This window comes from Sylvia atricapilla, chromosome 3 (genome assembly GCF_009819655.1).
Source record: "Sylvia atricapilla isolate bSylAtr1 chromosome 3, bSylAtr1.pri, whole genome shotgun sequence".
Taxonomy (NCBI): domain Eukaryota; kingdom Metazoa; phylum Chordata; class Aves; order Passeriformes; family Sylviidae; genus Sylvia; species Sylvia atricapilla.
In genome coordinates, this window is record NC_089142.1 from 83,040,823 (window position 1) to 83,058,565 (window position 17,743).

Here is a 17,743-nt window from a genome sequence, read left to right on the forward strand (position 1 = left end):
GGGCTGCTCTTGCTGTTCACAGGGTGAAACCTGCTTGTATCAGTATCCTGTTGCACTTTGGCCTCAGCTACTATTTATGATTTCTATTTAGATCAATACTGTATCTAAAATAATGATGCTTTGGCCAGGAGCTCTCAACATCACTCTAACACTGAAGTCTGAAATGTCTTTATGAATTGAATTTGCTAGGTGCACCACTGCTTGTGAAAAATAACCAGTTTATGAGACTTACCTCAAGACAAAGCAGGGCACAGTCCTGCTGCAAGGACTTCCATGCTGCAACACAGCAACAGTTTCCATTCTCACAACTCATTATATCAGGGCTGGGTTTTGGGTATGAGCAGGTAAGAAGACAGAAGGAAGGAATTGCAATGGAGTGGCAAGAAGAAACAGAGATAAGAACATTCATCCAAAGCAAAGAGGTGCAGAGGGGAACAATTTTGTTCCCTCGGTGCTGAGGACCAGCTTCAGCACTACCTATTGCATAGCCTAACAAACCTGAGCCCACAAGCAAGGTGGAATTTCTCTAATTTCTAAATTAGAGTCGCATTTTTAATCAGAGGGGTGTCCTGAGTTCTGCAGTAGGAAGGAACTGCTAAAACAAGAGTACATGCTGACTTCTGGAGCTGCAGGGGCAGAATAAACCCCTCTGCCAGAGCAGAAAATAAAAAGGTGCAACAAATAAGAAACATCAGGTGATTGGACACCCTCTACCCTTTAATGGCTTTAAGAAAACAGTGCCAACTCCTCATGTTCTCACAAAATCTCTGTGCTGGTCTTGCAGCAAGATTTGCACTGTTCCTTTAGAAGCAGGATGTGCTGTTGGAACTGTTGCTCTCCAAGGCTCCATCCCCATATGCTGGTGCTGTGAACAGGCAGCACCATTCTGTCAGTGGGGTCTCTGCTGATCATGGATGGTCACAAGTCAAGTGCTCAAAGGCAGTGGTTGAGAATGTTCACTGCTAATCCTTTCAGATGGGCAGAGTTTATGCTTGGTATCAAGTGTCCAGCTGGGTGCATACAGCTGTCCTGGCACTAAAGCATCACAGTTTGCTCTGAGCGAACTCCAGTGCAGTAGTCAGGGCTCCCTGAATGCCTTTGGCATTTCCACTGCCCTTAGCTACGATGGGAGAGCCTCCTGCCTTCCCTTCCATCTGTGCACAGACAGCCACGGCCCAGTCAGCAGCAGAGAACGCGGGCAGGCAGTTCTGGGGAAGAGACACAGTATGTTATTTGCACTGTGGGGCAGCCTGCAGTCTAAGAATAAAGAAAGGTAACAGCATCTTCTTCCCACCCAGCCTGAGGCAGTCACGACTGTGAGGACCACAAAGGCTGAGCTTACATGTTAACCCGGTGTCTTGCCCCTGGGCAAACACAGCCTGGAGGATCCAGGGATATCTGTGCCCAGCAGAGACTGAAAGCACATTTGATCCCAGTACAGTCATCTCAGGTCCTGCCCCTGTGGGATTAACCACCAGCACTGGGCAAAACCCCAGGAAAAGCCTCAAGCAGGACCTGCTGAGCAGTGGGTCCAGTCCCCCTTGGCAGGCAGGTTCCCCTTGTCTCTATCAGGGCTCTGCTTACCTTGGATACCTGACAGGCACAGAGCACCTCACCCGAAGCCTGAGGGCTGAGCAGCAAGACTGATGTGCCAGGAGACTTGTCACACAGCTGGTTCACTACTTTCATTAGGATCTAGGAGAGGCAGGGAGAAGAGAGGTCAGGCAACAGCAAAGGAGACCAGCATCCAGCAGAAGATGTGCCCAGCAACTCCCTCTTGCTGTTTGCAGCACCTGAGGTATACCGCTGGGCCAACGAAGAATGCAGATTACTCACAGAGAGGGAATCAGCTGGGACAGTATCAATGATGACAGACTGGTTGCAGTATTTTGCTAGCAAGATTTGTGCTGCCTTCTCAGCCTGGAGGGAGAAAACCACAGCACTTTGAAGGGCTACTGGTGGCACAGGGTGGGTTGGATGGGGATACATCCATGCAATATATACACAAAGGGAATGCAAGCGCTGTTCTCTGAGACATGGGAGATGTTTGATAGCAGAAGTCAAAGTAAGACTAGCAGACTGAAATCTCCATGTGGAGACCTGTACAGCCCTCCTCCCCCAAATGCGAGCAGAGATGAACGCCTGTCAAAAGTGGAATAGAGAATGATTCATTCAGTCCCCAGACTGTCTCCTGCACCTATACAGTGCCACATGTCTCAGGAAGGCTTCTGTGGTAAGATGCTCCAACTTTAAGAAAGCAATAGTTCTTCCTGAGATCTCCAAGTTAACAAGAAGTATTTCTAATCTGCTTTTAATATAAATTGGCAGAACACAAACACGTATGGGACCACAGCAATATCCATGTAGGTGGAAGAAAGAATCTGTCCTAACACTGTCTAACTGTATAACTTTGTTAAGTCCACTGTGAGGACCATCTCATCTCCTCCATGCATAAACAAGGAGGTGATGCCCAATGCCTACTGGTGTTGGCCAAAAGTGCCGGTATGGGGCTCTATGCTCTCACAGCCAGGGAGACATGGAAATTCTGCAGGTCCTAAAAGCCCAGCCAGTCATTCTCTGCATTTTAAACAATGGCCCCATAAACAATGGCCAGTGAAATCAACACAACACAGGGCTTGTGTTGCACTGCACATAACTGTACAGGCTTTCTTCTGCCTTCTGAGACCCTAGTGACTGAGTGGCTGTCAAGTGTGACAGAGACACTAGCTCCACTGGTGTGTGCTATCAGCTGGCTGCAAGTCAGCGTGCTGCAGCCTCAGTACCTGCTGCAGCTCCAGTTTCTTGATAGCTGTGTTGGCTGTTCTCTGTAGTGCCTTCAGGATGGTCTGTAGTTCTTTTCTTTGCCACTGGGGCATTGCAGTGCTGGACACCACCTGCAAGACAATTTGCTCTGTAAGAACATTAAACTGTACCTCTAGACATAAAGTGCTAGTTCTCTGGGAGGTCAGGCTGGAGCACGGCCTCTTCCCAGACCCTGCTTTAACCCATGTGATCAGGTCAGCCTGTCATTGTGCTGAGCAGCTTTCTCTTTTCAGGTAGCCATCTGCAACACAGCAACCTGGACACTGGCAAAAATTCCTATGACCAAGGAGGCCACAGCAGGTAGCAACCTGCCCTTGCTATTGACCATGGTAAGATGTGAATCTGGCAGGGAAAAAGTCACATGTCTTGTGCCCATGCTGGGCCCCTTCTGTACTGGAGTGTAATCCTTACTTTGGTCAACTGGCCCACTTCTTTGGAGAGGTTCTGCATCTCAGGAATAGAGGTGATCCTCTGCTTCATTCGTAGGGACACAGAGTCCACTTCCATAGCCAAGCAGTGGCCTACTTCCCGGGCCTGCGGAGATGGAAGGAATGAATGCTTCAAATGCAGCAACAGAAACAGTCCACAGGGATGGGAAAAGCAGGGAGACGGCAGGGTCATGAACATGGAAGTGCTGCTCAGAATCCACTAAGAAGACACCTACAGATGGTTTAGGAATGACTGCTCTGCAAGACTCTGAAATAAAACATTCCTCTAGATTTGCAACCAACACTAGATGGTCACACTCAGGCAGAGCAAGCTGTTGAGCTTTATGTGGTGTTTATGGTCAAAATTCATGTTTCCTCAAAAATTTACACCAAAATCATCAGGATTTCATTGAGGAAAAACTGGGGAGCTCTGTGGGGCATCTTAGACATCTTTTTCCATTAGCAAATGCAATCTTGAAGCTGCTGACTGAAGAAACAAGAGAAACACACTAAAAGAAACCTCATCAGCCATTCAAACATATTTCCCGAGTTTACCTCTCCTGATATATTTCTTATTGTTTTCACCAACAATGCTACTATTAATAATTTTTTTTAAAAAACTATTAAAGTTTTTTTCATCTGTGCCAATCCTTATGGTTTGGAGCATTTCCTCCCTGCCAGATCTCTGTGCCCAGGATGGTGCTGCAAGACTTTAGCCCAGGACAGCAGAGGACTGCTCTGCTTAGCTAGGATACACAACCTTTGTTTCAAGTAATTTTCTCATGCCTTCAGTCTCCCTTGTCTCATTAACACTTGCACAGAGCTCCTCTCGGGGGCTCTCCAGGTCAGCACTTCCAGCAAAGCATGCAGATGTGCCCTGCAGCTTTTTGTTCTTCTGCATGAAGAAAAGCCTCTCTGGGACACAGATGCACAGGGGATGGCCAGCCAAAAAGTAACAGATTTGCAGGGGTGGGCTTTGCCTTTAGTCTTTCCAATTCCAGTGACTATGAGTCACTCTCCTCTGACAGCAGCCTTAAAGGAAGAGGGAAGGCTTATGGGGCACCTGACACTTCCAGATACTCAAAGGACAGAGTGATCTCATGAACACAATAGTAGGTTGCTTATTTCTTATACAGAACCAGCCAGACCAGAGCCATAGTTTAGCAGGAAAAAGTCTAAAGAAAGGAAGCAAAAGGGCTGTAAGAATGAGGCCAAAACCCTGTAATCACAAAGTGCAAATCCAGCTGTGATAGGCAGGAGGCGAAATCAATGTACGAAGAATTACACCTTAAATACCTACCAGGGGATCGAAGTTTATAGACCAGACACTTCCTGATATTTTGTGCAAGTTTTTATCTTGGAAAAGGGAGTCTGAAGGGAGAAATGAAGGTCAAGGAAACAGAAAACCAGGATGGGAGAGAAAGGAAGTGAATAGTGACAGTAGCAGAGCTGAGTCCAAGGCTGAAGCAGGAAGCCAGATGAGGCACAACAGGGAGGCTCCAACCAAAGCAGTGGGGAGCTAATTGTCTATGAGGAACCTACAAAGTTTGGTGCTTCTGGCACTGCCTTGACATGGCAGAAATCTCAGTTTCCTCTTTCTTACCTCTTTGGCTCGTCCCCCTGTCACTGCAATGACACGGCTAATCCCTCTGACAAGCTGACGCTCGCTGATGATGGCCAGATCTTCCACAGATCCTGTTTGGAGAAGATGCCTAAAATGTCAGCAGAGAACAGGAAAGAAAGCAGGTTGCTCTTTGCAAACAGAAGTCAGGAACCCTGCTTTCTTTTTTGAAAACTCTAAAGTCCAGTAGCCCTTTCCTAATCCTAATCCCAATACCTTGAGTCCTTTCTCATCCCTAAAATCCTGATGGTACCCTGGCAGGCAAGAGACAGCAAAGTTGAGGCTACTCCAGAGGAACCCCCGTGCTACCTGCCCAGCAGGCTCCAGTCAAACAGTACAGCTGTTTGTTTCTGTCCTCGTTTCCTCTCCTTCTGCAGTGAGACGAATTGGCATTTTTGTCTTCTACTCAGCTGCTACTTCACCAGTCTCTTGTCAGGCCAGCTCACTGCCTGGCCAGTAGACCCCAGACAAAGGATAGTTGTGCAGTCTCAGGACACTGACAATGTCCCTTTTCCTTCTTGATTATTCAACGCTGAATATGAAAACTATGGTGTCTCGGGTTCTGTTACCACAAGTAATCATTCCAGACATCTTCATAAGAACTGATCATCTCTTCTCCCATGTAGTTTCCTGCCCCTCTACTCCCACAAGATGATCTCATGGCTACAAAATTGCTCATTTTCAGCTCTATCTGCTCTAAGGCCAGTTTGTTCCTTCTTTTTTATTTTGTTTTTGGTGTCAGCACTGTCCTAAGATCGATTAACTTTTCTTCTACTCTCATTACTGCTAAAAGCAGAAGAGAGTGAAGATAATTAATTAAAATAATCAGAGCAGTCTCAAGTTCTCACAGCTGAATTGGACTCTCCAGCTGGGACCCCAGCCCTTCTGCAACCCCAAAGGCAAAGCACCACAACCCTGGTGTGACAGGTCACACACACCTTTCCCATACTCTGCTGCTGCTCTGTGACTTCCAGGTTGGTTTTAGACTACAAAGCAAGGAAAAATGTGTTTCATTAAAGTTTGCTTACCCTGGAACTTCCAAAACTTTGTGACTAGCCCATCCTGCCCTCACAATATTTTTCCAGTGAGGAAACTTAGTTTCACGGAGACAGGGAGGCGAGCTTGTAGTGATGTTTGTACCTCAGCCACCAGTGCCCACAAACATGCCTTCTGGCTGCAAGTAAAAGTCACTTACGTCCCACAGCAGAGCTCCACAGAGGTCTGCATTGCAGCCTCGGAGTCACAGGTCAGCACATTCTCCACAGGGACCCCCAGGGACACTATCCTCACTGGATCTGGATACCCCTGACAGAGGAGACAGGGATCAGCAGCTAACAACATGGTTGTTCAGGGGCACTTACAGACTAACTAGATGGCTTCAGGTGTCTGCCTCATTTTTTCCCTATTCTAGAGCAGCCCGAGTAAGGGGTGGCACTACTTCTGCCCCACAACCAGCCACCAATGGGGAGAAAGAAACAATTGATAACATGACAAGCTTTTGGTCCACAGGCATAAACAAAGCCTGTGCATCACCAGTCTCCATGTTGTACAACAATGTCCTGAGATCTCATCTCTGTCCTGTTTTCCCTTCTGAGTTTTGGGAGACAACTCCCTTGCAGAAACATGTTGTGTCAACATCTTGTGTCCCAGATGATTCCTGCTGAAGGAGAAGGCTCATGAAGATGTGTGCTGCCATCCTGTCATACCTCATCCACTGCACGGAGTCCCTGAACTCTTCTTGCCAGTGTGAGGGGGACTTCAGCCATATGCACCACCTCATTTTTTTGGATCAGATCCTGGACCACTTGCTCCACTTGCTGCAGCTGCTCCACAGTCACATGGCCCTGAGAAAGCAAATCAGCCACATTCAGGAGAAGCCTCCTGAGAGGTACAGAACGAAGGAGGGAGAACTGGGACAGTCACAAGATGACTCAGCTTGGGCACACCACTCTTCCCCTGCATATCATCTTCTCTGCTTGTAAAAGGAAACTGTGAACATCATGGCCCTCCCACCTGTTCCTCCCATGAGAGATAAGGATTTTTGATGCAAGAGCATCAGCTAGTCTTCAAAACAGATACTAGAATGAGTGACAGGTTACCAGAGCCAGCACTCAGCCTGACTCAAAGCTTCACAGATATTCTCACCTGAATGTCCAGCAGAGACATCAGACGTGCCACAGGCAAGCACCATCTCTCAAAGACTCCTTTACACTATTTTGTGTCAGTCCCAAAACCACTGGCCTTGCTAAGTCCTTCCATTTCTGACCCCCATTCATCCCCTCAGCAAGCCCTGCTCAGGGTGAGGTCAATGCAAAATGGACACAGTCACATCCAGAGGACCAAGCTTCATTACTCAGATAAAATGTGACTTGTCTCTAAAGGAGTGGTTATGGGGAGAGGGGAAAATATCCCTGGAGAGGAGAGCCCTACTGGAATGTTGGTGCTGCTGAGAGCTAGGAAACTGGATTTCAGAGTCACCTTGGTGTTGAAGTCGAAGCGCAGCTGCTCTGCTGTCACATGGGAGCCCCGCTGCTCCGTGCTGTCACCCAGGACATGTCGGAGTGCGAAGTTCAGCAGGTGGGTGGCAGTGTGGTTTGTCATGCAGGCCAGACGCTGTGCCTGAAAGCACACACCAGTCAGCAGGGAGTGCTGGGTCTCCACTGCTCAGGGGAGCAGGGGATGGCATAAAGAGATAAGGAAAAGGCTGCATGTGAGGTGATGGGAGAAGATGGAGGGAGAACAACGGGTAGTACAGCTGTCTGATGAGTTACATCACAGGGCAGATCAAACTCCTTTTTCCATGGGATCACCTTTGTAAAACAGTAAAGGGTAGGCTGGATACTTTTGGATAGACCAATGGCTCACAAAGATTACAGACTCAGTTGTGATATCTCCTTCCCATTGCACACCATGATAAGAACAGCCTCAAGAATAGAAGGGACAAAGATCTGCTGTGCCTGGGTTACTCAGGACATCCCAAAGAAAAGGTCAAGAGCGCTCAGTTATCACCTCATCCACAAAGAGCTGCACTTGGTCACCAGCACGCAGGGTTTCCACAGCAGTGACCTCATGGACCACGTAGCCACCACAGAGATGAACTGACTCTACAGGGAAGAGTACATCCTGAGCAAAGAGACAGAAAAATGAGTTAGGACACAGGGAAGATCCAAATACCTGTGCCATGTACCTGCTCGACCTGACTGGGAAATTCCCACCAATCCCCAAAAGACAGGGATGGAGTGGGAAAAGCAGAGAGAAGCTTACTCCAAACATAGCCAAAGTGTCTCAGACCTCACCTGTACCACTCACTACACTGTATGTTGAGGCTGCCAGCTTGCAGTGGAGGGGCAGTAACACCATCCATGATGACAAATCTTCTTAACAAATATGCTCATCCATGAGAAAATGAACAGTATCTCCCAAGGCACCTGTTTCTGGCATCCAAGGTACATTTTCTGCCTCACTGGGATGGCAGCAAAACTGGACCACTTTAGCTTGGGGAGAAGTGCTGAGCAAGGCACTACAACGCTCTGCAAGGCTACAAAGGCCCAGGGGTGATTATCAAGAAATGGGGAAAGGAGAAAAGGCTGCACCCTGTGTAACTTCCCAGGACAGGGTCAAAGCTCTCCCTTTGGCAAGGCTGAAGGAATATGCTGCAGAAGTGGAGGTCCTCCCTGATGCTCTTGGGATGAATAAGAGTTTTTGCATTGGGTCTCAGCCTGGGCAGCACCTGCAGCTGTCCAGGACTGACCAGAGAAAAGTTACTCAGTTCACACACTCTCTGATCAGTGATTGCCGTCTCTCCATTACAACCCCAGCTGGCAAGAACACAGCACATTGAAGGAAGACCTGAGAAGACTTTTGTCTTCCTCAGCAAGATGAAATTGCAAAGGGCTGTGAGAGACAAACAGAGCAGCAAGAATGTCCTTGTGAAGTTACTGCTGATTCTGCCTTACCCCACCAACTCTGATGCTAAGCCAAGGGAACTGTCAGGAGTCAGCAGCTTGCAAATTAACACAGTAGAACAACCCATCACTTGGAGAATTCTGCCTGGCCTCAAAACCCATGGCAGCCTTGGGTTAGGCAGCAAAGGGCCTTACCTGCTGTCCTAAACGCATCATGTAGCCTTGGTCAGAGTCTTGCCCTCCCTGCTCTGCATAGAAGTTAGTCCTGTCCAAGATGACACCACAGCGTTGCCCTGCCCCAACCTCCTTATGGAGAGACTGATCTCTGTACAGCATCAGGACAGTGGCCTGGCATGGACTGAACTCTGTCAGGGGAAAGAAGACAGCAGCAGTTAGTGCATACAGCGTGTCAGATTGCAACAGGAAAGGAGGGATCACTTCCCTGTGCTAACCCTGCCAGCACCTAGGCTATGCTGGAAGTTGGCACTTTGCCTTGGTAGAAGAACAGCTACTGGCAGAAAGGACAAAGGGCTGGAACTAAGTTACCCTAATCACAGAACTGCTGAGCAGCAGATAAGCAGGCAGGGACACCCAATCTGGCTCCACACGAACCTGGTCGAAGAAAATGTGGCACAGACACATCTGCATCTTGCTACACTGCAAGCTTGGCAAACCTGACTGACTTTTATGAAGATGTTGCGGATAGGGGACAGCAGGGATGTCACCTTCCTGGATGCAGCAAGCTTCCAACATGCGCTCCTGTAGGCTCCTTGAACCCAAACTTGGGCACTGTGGACAAATGGACCATAAGACATAAGTGTGTAACTGGCTGGGCAGAGGGCCCCAGTGAGAATTGCTCAGTAGTTCAATGTTCAGCTGATATCCAGCTACTAGTAGAGCTGCTTGGTGGCTGATACAAGGGACAACATCACTTAACGTGTTCATTAATGACTATCCATGACAAAATGGGATGCACCCATATCCCACTTGATTGGCAGGGACTGGCTGATATACTAAAGAACTGGACTGTTTTTTGAAGGCATCTGAACAGTCTACAGAAATGAACTGACAGAAATCTTAAGTTCTTGGGAGCAAGCTGAACACAAGCCAGCTGGGTGTCCTTACAGCAAGGAAGGCTGCATGCCTACTGAGCTGTATGAACACAAACATAGCCAGCAGATCAAAGATATAGGCTATTCATCCCTATTTAGCATTTGGGAGACTACACCTAGAGTACAGGAAATTCTGGCTGTATGTAAAGAAAAAAACCTTTACACACTAAGAGCAATAAAGAACAGGGAACAGATAGGCTGTGAGATTTTTGTCCCTGAAGATACTGAAAACTTAAATGGACATGGCTCTGAGCAATGTGATTCAACCGTGAAACTGATGTTACTTTTAACAAGAAATTGGACATCCAGAGATCCCCTTCAACTCAAATTACTCCATGATTCAGACGCTGAGAAGGTGGGACAGTTCTAGCTTGGAGATTTCAGCCAATGTCACTGCTAGGCCTTTTTCCTCTGTTGTGTTCTTGCTGAAGTATATATAGCTTTAATTGCTTTCTGCTTAGTGTGGGCTGCCACCAGCACACTGGGTAAAAGGGAGTTGGCCGTACACAGCCATCTCTAATTGTCTGTGACAGCCACACCACCTCTTGCTCCCTGTGGCTTATCTTCATGCCTTCCATAGGGCATCAGCAACCTCAGTTACCCTACATGACAAAAAGCCTGCGCTGGCACCTAGTGGTCTGTCACGAAACAGCAACGGCATGGTTTCACACAACTACCTAAAACCTCTGCCTAATTATCCTTCTTTCTCCCGAGTGCACACACCCAGAAGCCTCATTGCTGGAAACAGACTCCTCTCTAGAAGAAATGAACAGTCCCTGTTTAATCACTGCACCCCGTGGTGCCAACGCAGAGCTCAGCCTTGCTACCAGCCCAGAGCCTTCCTAGGGATGTACCAACAGCCCAGTTTGGGATGAGGTACAGGGGTAGGGAAAAGATATGGCAGCAAGCTGGACAGGTTTGGACCACGAAGCACATGTTGTGCATGCATGGGGTTAGGCAGCAAAAGCAGTCATGAGAGGGACTCCAGTAGGGCTTGCTTTGTGGGTGGGCCAGGCACTCACCATACTGCCCGTGCTGCCCCAGCGTGTAGGCGTACTTCGGAGAGTCATCGGTAGCAGGCACACTGCTGCTCTGCAGCCAAGCCAGCGAGTGCACATCCAGGTGGGTGTTTGTGTTCCCTGGCTGTCCTGCCTGAAGGCCGCCAGCCTTCCTCTGCAGCAGAGCAAAGGCACAGTTAGATGGGAGATCCCTGGGGGCAAGCCAGCAGGTAACTGGAGCTATAAGGCTAGGGATGACTTCTTCCACCTTCATGGAAAAGGTTTGTTCAGATCCAGGCTGATGTAGGCTACTGCTAACTAACCCCATCCCTTCAAACCTCACAAGCACTGAATACTACTCTGTGCTAGCCCTGAGCCAGGCCATACCAACTGTTAACACATCCCTCCTGGCACAGCCGGCTGTGTAGCTGTGAAGCTTCCAGGCCATTAAAGCTCAGGAGAGCAAGGCCTGCACTGGGAGGTGGTGGCAGTGGGTGGGCAGTGCAAATATTTCAGCATTACAGAGATCAAGGAGATTTTGTAAACCTTTCAATAAATAATTTGCTGCTTGAGCTGTCTAAGCTGTTTCTACTTTGTGTGAGAAGTTAGACAACATAACTAACAGAGGACTGTCTTAACCTATATAAATCTTTTATAACCTTCACTCCAGCAACAGTCAGCATCATAAAATACCTGAAGAAAAATCATCAACCAACACTTCAGTTCCACATTCAGAAACAAGGGGACTGTGATGACACTGCTATTTCAGACTCACTTCCCCTTCAGGGAGAATGCGTGTCAGCTTGTGGTGCTCTGAAGAGCCTCAGCAGTAAAAGGGATCCTGCTTCCATGTTCACAGGAGACAGGTAAGGCTTCGAGTTATTCTGACAAGGCAGGTCTCCCTCTTACCTTTGCATCTTCCAGAGCAAGTTCGTTAAAAGCAGCTGAATCCAAACTGATTCCCTTCTCTTCAAGCATCAAGTCAATCAGATCCAGAGGGAATCCCAAATTCCCATACAGAGACCAGGCTACTTCAACTGTAAGAGAAAAAGGACAAGAACTCTGTGTGAACACAGAAAGCAAAGGCACCTCAAGATTTGTCTGCATGGGACCAATCTAGTGTGTGCTTTGGTAACTGGATCCACCTGTATTGTGTGCAACTGTAGAGTTAATGGGGAAGAGAAGCTGTGGAGTTCCTCTTGCACGGGATTGAGTATTAATAATGCTCCACAGCCCCATCCCTGCTAAAATTCAGTGCAGCACATCTAGACCTGCACTGGTTGGGTCCTGTGCTACTCCTCTCAGCTGTGCCTTATATAAGGAACTCGTTGATCAGTCAATAAAACAGCAAGGGAATGTTTCTAACTTGCCTGGCGCCTACTTTGTTGTGAGGATGAAGTACTAGAAAACAACTGCAATCTGGAGAAAGGAACATCTGCTCCTCTGTCTGGGGCTAGAGTCACAGAAAAGGCAGGGGAGGCAAAGATCCACCAGTTTTGACTGCAGTGCTTGTGAGGACTTGGAGCAAACTGTCTCTAAGTGCAGCTTGTCAGAGGAGAGACACTCACCTGGGAAATGTGTGGAGGGCTCCATCTGCTGCACTGTCCGCTCGATGATGCACCTCCCACGTTCCAGGGAGGACAGAAACGCAGCCTCGTTCTCATTGATGATATCACTGATCTGCTCAAGGATCAGAAGAAGGGTTAGCCACAACATTTCAGGGAGTTCCCCAGATCAGCTCAGCCCTGCTCAGTCAGCTCAAAGCATATCATCCAGCCTTTTTGTCCTGCATATATCCATTACAACATGGCTCCAATGCATTATTGAAGAGTGACAGTCATTGTGCCTCCTGTCACCATTCCTGTCAAGGAAATATTGACCATTCATGTGGGGAAAGCTTTAGGCTGACAAATGTTCCCTATTGGGCATTCATATCCATGACCCAATTACAACTGTATGTCTGGAACAGCCAGAGAAATTGCTGTCAGTGGAAGCAAACTGGGAGCTTAGCCTTAAATCATCACTCCAGACAAAGGGTACCCGGGCGAGGACAGGCTGTACTTGCACTCAACCAAAAAAGCTACTGTAGCTTTTTTAGAGCAACAGCTGCCTTACACGGGACATGCAGTCCCTGGTAAGGACCTAGTGGAGCTCCCACATGGAAATCTGCCACAGATACTTCTTGTGCTCAGCACATCTCAGCCCACCCACGAGAACATGGTTACAGAGGAGGCTACGCAAATTCCTCCAGCTAAACTCCAAGGGCAGGCTGATTTCTGGCCCTGAGAGCAGTGCCTCAGGAGGATAATGAGACAGGGGGATTCCACATTGCTCACCTGGTTGACATTCTTTGTCAGCTCTGGATAAGCATCTCCCTGTGGAAGTGAGCCTCAGTTAGTGAAAAGATCCTCAGCATCTTCCTCAGGGGATCTTGCAGCGTGCCACAAACATTATAGAGGTTACTTGCATACACTTACACATGCTTGTGCTGATTGTACCATTGATGACACTAGGCCCCCTCCCATCACAAGTGATATGTGGACAAGAGGTTTTTAATGCTGGAATGCATAGCATCAGGTACAATTTCCTGAGCTCCTTCACATCCAAGACTGACTTCTGACAATGTGCAGGAAAGGGCCGTGGGGCTAAAAAGGACATGTGTGATGATATTTCTCCCCCAAGATAGCAGTTTTACTTACCAGCACTTCCACTACAGTAGGCACCAGGGAGGCCAGGAGCCCAGGTGGAGCCTGCAGAACTTCGGAGCAAAAGCGTACAGCCCTGCGCAGGATCCGACGCAGCACCAGTCTGAAAACAGGGCCAGATTTCTCAGGCAGCCTTGTGAGCATCCCTGCCTAGCTCCCACATCCAACATTCCCCAGCTCCTCTGGTCTGATTCATCAACACAGGCCAGCTGCTCCCAACACTCTACACCCATCCAAGGGGAAGTCTGCAGATTGGAACCACTTCCTGGCTCTCACCTTCCTGGCTCCCCAAAAGCTCATGCACTCCCTCTCTGGGGCCCACACCAGAACCTCTTCCCTGGCTGTTCATATTCCTTTCTAGACCTAACTTCCTCCCCCTCATGGCATTTCCTTATGTCCTCACTCTGCTCCAGAGAAGCCTGGGTAGACGCCATCACTGATGCAGACACACAGGGTGCGGACGTGATCCGCCACCACGCGGTAAGCCATGTTCACGTGCCCAACATCAGCGTCCCCCACCAAGCCTTGGTATCTGGGTGCCCTGCAGCCCTGAAAGAGAAAGTAGGGAGACAAATCAGCAGAAAGTAATGGCTGCAGAAGAAGTTTCAATGCAAGAGGCACGCCTGACATCATGTTTTTCAACTACCTCTGAACCTCGTGCACCTAAGATGTACTCATTAAATCCTTCCACAGCATATAGACCAAGACTTCTGTACCTAACACAGGTCAGTCAATGCCTTAGCACTGAGAAATTTAAGACACTTTCAACGAAAAACGTATCAGCAGTGCTGATATTCCAGTGGATTTCCAACCTGGACTTTTCTCTTTTTTCTAAAACACATTGGACCTGGCAGGACATAACCTCCAGTATCAAGATACCGCTCAGTAACATTCAGAGAAAGCTGTACTATGCTACCCAGCAAGGAGCTGTGTGCAAGGAGCTTTTGTTGAGCTGTGACCCTGAGCAGAAGCACCATCACCTTGTGAATGGCATCCAGGATGGGAGTGAAGAGATCTGTGTCATAGTTGGACCGTTTGTTCTGCAGAACTGTCGCCAGCCTTTCCAGACCCATTCCTGTGTCCACATGATGCTGTGGCAAGGGAAGGAGATTCCCTTCCACCTCTCTGTCAGCCAGGCAGGAAAAATAAAAGGCAAAAGAGAAGCAAGGATCAGTTCATGGGCAAAAATAAGGAACAGATGAATCAAAGAGAACTGAAAAGTGACAGGGGATGGAAACAGTGGGTGACCCAGCATAAAGAAGCTCAAGGACAAGAGTGACAGCAGCCTGTCAGGCAGCCAGGATCTGACCATCACATAGTCAGGATAGGCTGCAATGTAAGGAAAAAGGCCTTCCCTAACAGGACCAAAGGCCTCCTCCTCCAGGCTGCTGCAGACCTCAAGAGACCTCTGGAATGCAGCATTAAGGGAGAACAGGCAGTGAAGGTTGAAGAAGACAGGGAAATAAAGGAAAGGGGACCAAAAGCCATGCTGGACAAATCTCCATAGCTTCTCTCTTGCTCCTGGTATTGCCACCTTCTGGAACACAGTAGTAAGTCTGGGAATAGACACATGATTTTGGAATCAGGCTGGGGGGAAAGGCTGTGGAGTTCAGAAGAGATGCTTGGTACCTGCTGTACTGCATGAAGACCAAGTTCCAGATCTCCACTACATCGGGGTTGCCCTGGTTCACCAGTGCTGCAGCATTTCTGCCACCACCCACGTGGTCATAGTGGATCTCTGTGCAGGGACCGCAGGGACCTGTGTCCCCCATCTCCCAGAAGTTATCCTTCAGTGGGAAAGGAAGCACGTGACTGGCAGGAACCCTGGAGAAGCAAACAAGAGAGGTGGCAGTGCTGAGGCATACACACAAACCACACGCTAACCTAGATCACAGATAAAGCTGGAAGAAAGGAATCCTTTCTTCCTATTATAAACTCAATAAACAGCCACATTAGAATTCCTCTGCTCCTGTTCACCCAGAATTACTCTCCTTAAGAAGATTAAGTGGGCCAAACCAGACAGGACCCTAGTCTCAGCCCAGAATGACTGGCAAACACAGCCTGGCCAAGATAGCCTCTCCACTGGGTCAGTGGAGCACCTTGCTCTTTGGAGCCCAGGCAAGACCTCAACACAGAGCTGGCTGTCTTGGGTTCAAAGCCTATGTACAGCCTGGAACAAGCTCCCAAAGCATAGCTGTGCTCTCTGCACTGGCTGCACCCTCTCACTGAAACAGCCATTGCTCACCTTCAGAGGAGAATGTACTCTCACGATAAAGAGGAAGCAACAGATTGGAGATCCTGTACACACTTCATCCAGGCCAGCCAGTTTTAGGCACATACCCACCCCCACTGATATTATCTGAGAATGAACTAAAAGTTCAAGAGACCCAGTGAGCTCAGAGCCCAGCTGACTTTTAACAGCCCAAAGAAACCAGAAACAAAATGGGTTTAAAACATAATCTATGGTCTCTACAGCTGATCAACTAAAGAGCAAATGCAGAACTGTGTAAAGTGAAATGCCAGCACCTGCTGCTCAGAACCTCTTCTCTAACACACTTACCCCAGGTGGAGCCACACGTCCCTGCACTCCTCATCTGCGCTCAGCCCCAGTGAGGGGTCTCCACCAAAATAGGTGACGTAGAGACGATCTCTGGGGATCTCATAGACCTCTGTCAAGAGCTCCCAGGCCATGCTACACGCCTCCTCCTGAGCAGGTAGGGAACATAAATGAAGCACAGTAATTCAGGAAGGGTCTTTGGAATGGGAGTCAAACAAAAAAGGAGTTAATTTCAGCTGTCCATCTCCCTTTCTAATTTTCAAGTGTATTGCAAAGATCTGGATGAAGGTCAGGAGAGTGAGACAGCTCACTGCTGCCACTGGAAAAATGACTTTCCTAAAATGTTGTGAAACCTTCAGCATGGTCTGCGTCTATATGATTACCAGCAGAGTTACATGGATTATTTTCTTTCCAAAGAAAAAATGTATTCCCCGCCAAAAAAACCTAGCATGCTTTATTCTTCTCTCTTCAAAATTTCTAGTAATAAGCATCAAATGAACTGGTAACCTCTTTTTGCCATATTAAGTGGTCAACACTGGGATTCTCACAGAAAACTTTGATTTTTATGTGTTGGTCACAGCTTTGACAGGCTGAGTGCTTTGTGAGCCTGCAGGACACATTCAGTGACAGAGCCCATGAGCTGGCCATCTCTGTTCCAGGCCACAGAGCTCCCAGGAATGAATCTGGATCTTACCAAAATGCCTTCTGTGCACAGTCCTACAGCACTACAGCATAGCTCCGAAAGAAAGGCTATGTTTTCCCCTAGAAAGGGATCATTCCTGTCACCTCACCTTAAAGTAATCCCCAAAGGACCAGTTCCCCAGCATCTCGAAGAAGGTGTGATGGTAAGTATCGCGGCCCACATCCTCCAGATCGTTGTGCTTCCCTCCCGCACGCACACACTTCTGGCTGTTCACCACCCGCCGGTGCTGGGCCAGCTCGCTCCGGGGGTGCACCGTGCCCAGGAAAATGGGCTTGAACTGGAAATGAGAGACACCCGCTATGGACAGATGCCACCAGCGCAGGGAGCTGCGCCTCAGGCTCCTGAAACCCAGAATGGGTCAGGCTGGAAGGGACCATAGTGGGTCATCTTGTCCAGCCTCCCTGCTCAAGCAAGTTGGTTCTAGAACACACGACATAAGATTTTGTTCAGACGGTTCTTAGCTATCGCCAGCGAGGGAAACTCCCATAGCACCAAGGCACTACGAGAGGCGCGGGAGCCCGAAGCAACGCCGGAGATCTCCTCGGTAGGGGACACCCCAAGCCGGGCCGCGCTCCTCTGGAGACGCGGGAGCGCCGGCGAGCCGGAGGAGGGGAGGTGCGGGAGCGGGAAGAGCACCTGGTTCATGCCCGCGTTGACGAAGAGGAGGCGGGGGTCGCCGCGGGGCCGCACGGGGGCCGAGGGCAGGCGGCGGTGGCCGTGGCGCTCCTCGAAGAAGCGCAGGAAGGCGGCGCGGATCTGCCCCGCCGACGGGCAGGCGGCACCGCCGCGGCGGGGGCTGCAGCGCCAGCGCCACGGCACCGCCAGCAGCAGCCGGCGCCGCAGCCGGGCGGCCGCAGCCATGGCGCCCCACGGCGGATGGCAGCGCCCGGA

General features: G+C 49.1%; 1 protein-coding gene across 1 annotated transcript; it reads right to left on the reverse strand.

The window, feature by feature from the left end:
* Positions 1–691: 691 nt before the first annotated feature.
* On the reverse strand, positions 692–17,716 carry AARS2 (alanyl-tRNA synthetase 2, mitochondrial). The gene is made up of 22 exons (XM_066316014.1): positions 17,489–17,716; positions 16,941–17,129; positions 16,153–16,298; positions 15,222–15,416; positions 14,573–14,717; positions 13,996–14,141; positions 13,587–13,695; positions 13,224–13,262; positions 12,456–12,567; positions 11,797–11,924; positions 10,912–11,062; positions 8,973–9,142; positions 7,882–7,995; positions 7,351–7,491; positions 6,579–6,716; positions 6,068–6,177; positions 4,855–4,963; positions 3,235–3,357; positions 2,784–2,894; positions 1,837–1,920; positions 1,585–1,695; positions 692–1,208 (listed from the first exon to the last, which is right to left on the reverse strand). Exons 1-22 carry the CDS (start codon positions 17,711–17,713, stop codon positions 1,044–1,046), a joined length of 2,961 nt encoding a protein of 986 aa, XP_066172111.1. The 5' UTR covers positions 17,714–17,716; the 3' UTR covers positions 692–1,043.
* Between the last annotated feature and the right edge of the window lie 27 nt (positions 17,717–17,743).